The 3,693-nt window shown below is 50.0% G+C and overlaps 1 protein-coding gene across 1 annotated transcript in view; it reads left to right on the forward strand.

Annotated features, from left to right (window-relative positions):
* The window catches only part of LOC119415272 (arfaptin-1-like), a 17,637-nt gene extending 15,665 nt beyond the window's left edge, over positions 1-1,972 (forward strand). Inside the window, exons 8-11 of the mRNA XM_037682484.1 lie at positions 356-577; positions 701-858; positions 1,544-1,718; positions 1,798-1,972. Of these exons, the coding sequence (XP_037538412.1) occupies positions 356-577; positions 701-858; positions 1,544-1,718; positions 1,798-1,953 (711 nt within the window). The 3' untranslated portion in view covers positions 1,954-1,972. The remainder of the gene's footprint in view (positions 1-355; positions 578-700; positions 859-1,543; positions 1,719-1,797) is intronic.
* The last annotated feature ends 1,721 nt before the right edge of the window (positions 1,973-3,693 follow it).

Here is a 3,693-nt window from a genome sequence, read left to right on the forward strand (position 1 = left end):
ATCAGTGAACAGGTCAGTAAATATCATGTGGGCGGAGCCTAACTGACTCGTTTATTAGTAACAGGTAATCAGTGAACAGGTCAGCAAATATCATGTGGGCGGAGCCTAACTGACCTGTTTATTGATGATCAATGAACAGGTAAGCAAATATAATTTGGGCGGAGCCTAACTGATCTGTTTATTGGTAACAGGTAATCAGTAAACAGGTCAGTAAATATCATGTGGGCGGAGCCTAACTGACTTGTTTATTAGTAACAGGTACTCAGTGAACAGGTCAGCAAATATAATGTGGGCGGAGCCTAACTGACCTGTTTATTGATGGCAGCTGATCAGTGAACATCTGTCTCCTCCTCAGTGCACCCGGCAGGCGTTGGCGGAGAAGCTCGGCCGCGGCTCCAGGACGGTGGACCTGGAGCTCGAGCCGCGGCTGGAGCTTCTCAGAGACGATCGGCAGCGCTACGATCACATGACCAAGCTGGCTCAGACGCTGTCCAGTCAGCTCGCTCAGTTCGCCGTCACCCAGAAGTCCCTGGGAGACGTCTTCACCGAGCTCAGCGTCCAATCGCAGAAGCTCCACGTAAGTCCTGGAGGACGTTCTCCGCTGCGGTTCGACTGGAGGTTTTACTGAACATAAAGAGGCTCCGAGCCGATAAAATGACTTCCCTGAAGAACTGATGTGAGTTTGTGACCCAAACATCAGGTGGAGTTCAACCTGAACGCTGAGGCTCAGAAGTTCCTGTCGAAGAGCGGAGAAACCCTGACGACGGCCGTCAGCTCCTTCACGTCCGACATGAACACGCTGGTGAACAAAACCATGGAGGACACCATGATCAACGCCAAGCAGTACGAAGCTGCCAGGTGGGTCCGACGCTCGCCGCCTCCGACCCTCTGCTCCCACAGCCGGCAGAGCTGTCGGTGAGGCATTCTGGGAAATGTAGTCAGACGCTGTCCTCGTGACTCGGACTACCTGTATAAATAAAGGTTAAATCTGACCAATGAAATGACTGAAGAGGTCGCAGGTCACCCCTCCCAGTTCAGCGCGCTCTATACGATTTTGTTTTATTTAGTGGGCGTGGCTTATATTGTGGTGCGCCCAGTAGTCCAGAACTTACAGTAAATAAACTCCTGAAGACACGACGAAGGTTCCTGCTCCGCAGTGCGTTTAGCTGTTAGCCGTCCATGTACGTGTTGGAGATCACCGTCATCTACCGCCACGCCAAGCTGTAGGTGTGGCGGCCATTTTGGGTCCGGTTGACCCAAACCAGCGGTCTGTCGTAGAGGAACCTCCTGCGGTTCTTTTTAAAGAACGTGGTTTTGTTGGATTTGAATCATTCTTCGTGCGCATTAATGGTTTTTGGGTTGTTTTTGGTGGAGTACGTTGCCGTGGTAACTCCCGTCTCGTGGCCAGGCTGCTCGTGGCGGCGGCGTCCTCGGGTCGGCCCAGTGATCGGTGCGGCTCTGAACAGACTCAGAATCACGACATTTAAAAAACTCGATGACAAACGGAGACTTTTCTGTTTCTCTTGAACCCCCTGACCTCCAGGATCGAGTACGACGCGTACCGGGTGGACCTGGAGGAGCTGAACATGGGCCCGCGGGACGCCACCACCGTGCCCAAACTGGAGCAGGCCCAGAGAGTCTTCCAGGGTCAGAGGGAGCGGTACCAGAAGGTCCGGGACGACCTGTCCGTCAAAGTCCAGCTGCTGGAGGAGAACCGGGTGAGGGACCCTCGTGGGTCACAGTCGGGAAAGGTTGAGCCGTTAGGTGGAGCAGAACCAACGTGCGGTGTCTCTGCAGGTCAAAGTCCTCCAGCAGCAGCTGTTCCTGCTGCACGGCGCCGTCGCCGCTCACTGCTTCTCCTGCCACAGCTTCCTGGAGCAGAACCTGCAGCAGGCCGCCGCCAAGCTGGAGAGCTGCAGCGTGGACGACCCGTCCTGGCTGGAGGAGAGCTGACCCCCGCTGAACATCTGGACCGGCCCGGGAGGGGGGGGCTGCCGCCCGGTCTGACACAAGAGGGAGGAGGTTCCCTCTGAGGGAGCGCTGCAGAGATTTAGATCCAGAAGATTTACAGGTCCAGAGAACTCGTCTGGAAACATCTGACGCTGCAAAACTCAAAACAGTTCAAATAAAATTTGGTTCTAGACGTCTCGTCTCCAGGACACGTGGAGCCGCGTGGTTTCCTGGGCCCGTCTCGTGGTTCTGGAGAGTCCACCTAATCCTCTGAGAGGGACCTTTGAAGGTCTGAAACCTGCCGGTGCTGTCAGAACCTGACCCGTCAGAACCTGACCCGTCAGAACCTGACCCATCAGAACCTGACCCAACAGAACCTGACCCATCAGAACCTGACCCATCAGAACCTCACCCATCAGAACCTCACCCATCAGAACCTCACAGAACAGAACCTGACCCATCAGAACCTGACCCAACAGAACCTCACAGAACGGGCCCAGAAACCACGGCAGGGGAGCCACGTTGAGACGAGCTGAAAGCTGCGCGTCTCGTTCTTCTCCTTCTCGTTCTTCTCCTTCTTCTCGTTCTTCTCCTTCTTCTCCTTCTCGTTCTTGTCGTTCTTAATTAATAAACATCACACGTTTTCACGTCTACAGATTTTATGAATATTCATAAAGTTCTGAAACCTTCAGCCACTTCAAACGCTCGAAGCTGAAAATGATCAGAACCTCCGTCGGCCGCCTTCCATCCAAACTGAAGTCCTCGTTTCTGATGAAAGTTTTCTTTGGCCACATCTGGACAGCAGCTGTAAAACGGTCCCTCGGGGTCTGTGGGTGCTCGGAGGAGAACTCTCAGCCACCACCACTCCAAATTATAACTCAATATTTGTTCATGATCTTTAAGTTTTTGAATAATGTGAAGCTCTCTGATAAAACATAAACTTTTTATTAAAATTAAAACAATCGTTGGCCAAAAAGGAGCAACCCGTCCCGTTCTCGTCTTTCTTCATATTTAAGCTTTAAATGTTTATTTGATTTTATTTTAGAAACGCTCGTTGAGACCAAAGATAGAAAATGTTGCTTTACGCCGACGACAGCGTCTTTGATGTCGAAGTCCCGAAGAGACGCTGCAGGTTTTCACTTCTCTCCTGAAGTTCTCCGGTTTTTGTCTCGGTCCAAAGACGAAACACGTGAAAATGTTCCTGGATGTTGTTTCGTATCTACGGCGGAGCGTTAGGGCCACGCTAAGAAAAATCATCAAAAGACATAAAATTATGAGAATAAAGTCGTACGAGATTTTTATATATTTTTTGCAGCTCTAGTTTATTTATTTATTTATCCATGAGTCTGATCCACGACACGACCTGTCAATCAATCCAGTAGGCGTGTCAGCAAATGACCAATCTGAAGCTAAATGCTCCTTAACCTGCAGAGCTGCGCTGCAGCCCATCAGACCTGACTGTGAGCAGGTTCAAAGTCCTGATACTGACGATAATCTGATGCTGATGTGCTGACAGATTAAATATGTTCTGATACTGATAATAATCTGATGATGTGCTGACAGATTAAATATGTTCTGATATTGATAATAATCTGATGCTGATGTGCTGACAGATTAAATATATCCTGATACTGATGATAATCTGATGGTGATGTGCTGATAGATTAAATGTATCCTGATATTGATAATAATCTGCTGATGTGCTGACAGATTAACTGTGTCCTGATACTGATAATAATCTGA

Source organism: Nematolebias whitei, chromosome 1, assembly GCF_014905685.2.
Source record: "Nematolebias whitei isolate Nwh7 chromosome 1, NemWhi1, whole genome shotgun sequence".
Classification (NCBI taxonomy): Eukaryota; Metazoa; Chordata; class Actinopteri; order Cyprinodontiformes; family Rivulidae; genus Nematolebias; species Nematolebias whitei.